This window comes from Austrofundulus limnaeus, unplaced genomic scaffold, assembly GCF_001266775.1.
Source record: "Austrofundulus limnaeus strain Quisiro unplaced genomic scaffold, Austrofundulus_limnaeus-1.0 Scaffold591, whole genome shotgun sequence".
NCBI classification, from domain to species: Eukaryota; Metazoa; Chordata; class Actinopteri; order Cyprinodontiformes; family Rivulidae; genus Austrofundulus; species Austrofundulus limnaeus.
Window position 1 is genome coordinate 186,965 of NW_013952993.1, and position 1,328 is coordinate 188,292.

Genomic DNA, 1,328 nt, shown 5'->3' on the forward strand with positions numbered 1-1,328 from the left:
CTTTTTGTGATATGATGATAAAATAAAATAAAATAAATACCAAACATCTAAAACATACAGAATGAAAAAGGGACAAATGAAACAAGATGAGGATCACAAACGTTTTGCTTAGCAGAATAATCCAGAAATACATAAATTCACTGAACACACACACTTCTGTTCTATTTTTAAATGAGAATGTTTGTGTTTTTTAGCTGCCAGATGAATCTCAGTTGTCCTGTCACCTCTCTCCCACACATCTCAATACGTCAGAGCTAAACTGAAATACGGGCCGACTCCAACAGAACCTCTACRGCAAACAAGCATTTTGAATCATACAAAAGGTGCGCTGGGGAAAGTGGCAAGAAGACAGAGACCAAAAAGTAAAAAAAAAAACTTACCTCATCAGTAACTTTAAACCTTTTCAGCAGGGCGACAAACTTCTGCTTGATGTTGGGTTGCTGCAGAGAGGGAAAATAGAACATGAGACACAAAGGGTTTGTAGGAGACGTTCAGGTCGGGAGTGTTTGTAACAAAGAGCTGACAGGAGTAAAACACTGACGATCTTTAGGGCGTACTTGAGGATTAAAAACAACACAATTTAATGGAARCAACATCAGGACAAGTTTCTGCATATTATAAAGTGATACTCATGAAGCCAGAAAAGCAGCCCAGAAGTTATCAATTTGAAGCTTTTCATTGTAGATGTCTGCCTGAATAATTGCAATTTGTGGTTTATTTATGCAATACTCTAAGCTATTTCCAGAAAAAGATGTGGTGTATGTAATATTTAATAACAGTGACTCAGTTCAGGAGCTGTGTCCTCTGTAGCACGTTCTTGTAGGCAGGTTACATCACTGCATCGAGCCGAAGACCGTCCCATTTTATGGGCTCCTTTTATACAGTCGACAAATGTGGCCTACAAAACTCCAAAACAAAGGCTGCACCTGAGTATTCTACGTGGCTGAGGATATTCCCAGATTCACTGAGCCATCGTCAACAATTATTACAGGAAAATGACAGAAGTGGGGAAGAGTTGGTTGTTGAGAAACTTAGCTGATGAATCTTACGCAATAAGATGTTAAATATTATTTAATTACAAATTCTGATGCCAGAGCCTTTCCCCCTTATTTTACTTAAATTGTACAGGCTTATGTACAAGTACAATACACATTTTGCACTGACCACTAYAATGAACACAAAGAGTTAAAGCCACATGAGTAAAATTAAAACAGAATACAAAATCTTATAAGCCTAAATACCAACTGTAGCCTCATTAAAAATAAGTTTCATAATAATACTATTCATTTTATTGTACTGATACTGGAGCTAAACCCAAATTATTAATG

At 36.7% G+C, this 1,328-nt stretch overlaps 1 protein-coding gene across 2 annotated transcripts in view; it reads right to left on the reverse strand.

Moving 5' to 3' along the window:
* Positions 1-1,328, reverse strand: part of pacs1 (phosphofurin acidic cluster sorting protein 1) — a gene marked incomplete at its 3' end in the record, with an annotated part of 100,066 nt that overhangs the window by 11,313 nt on the left and 87,425 nt on the right. For both annotated transcript variants that reach the window (XM_014026808.1, XM_014026807.1), the window contains 1 exon segment: positions 381-440. In XM_014026808.1, coding sequence (XP_013882262.1) covers positions 381-440 — 60 coding nt within the window.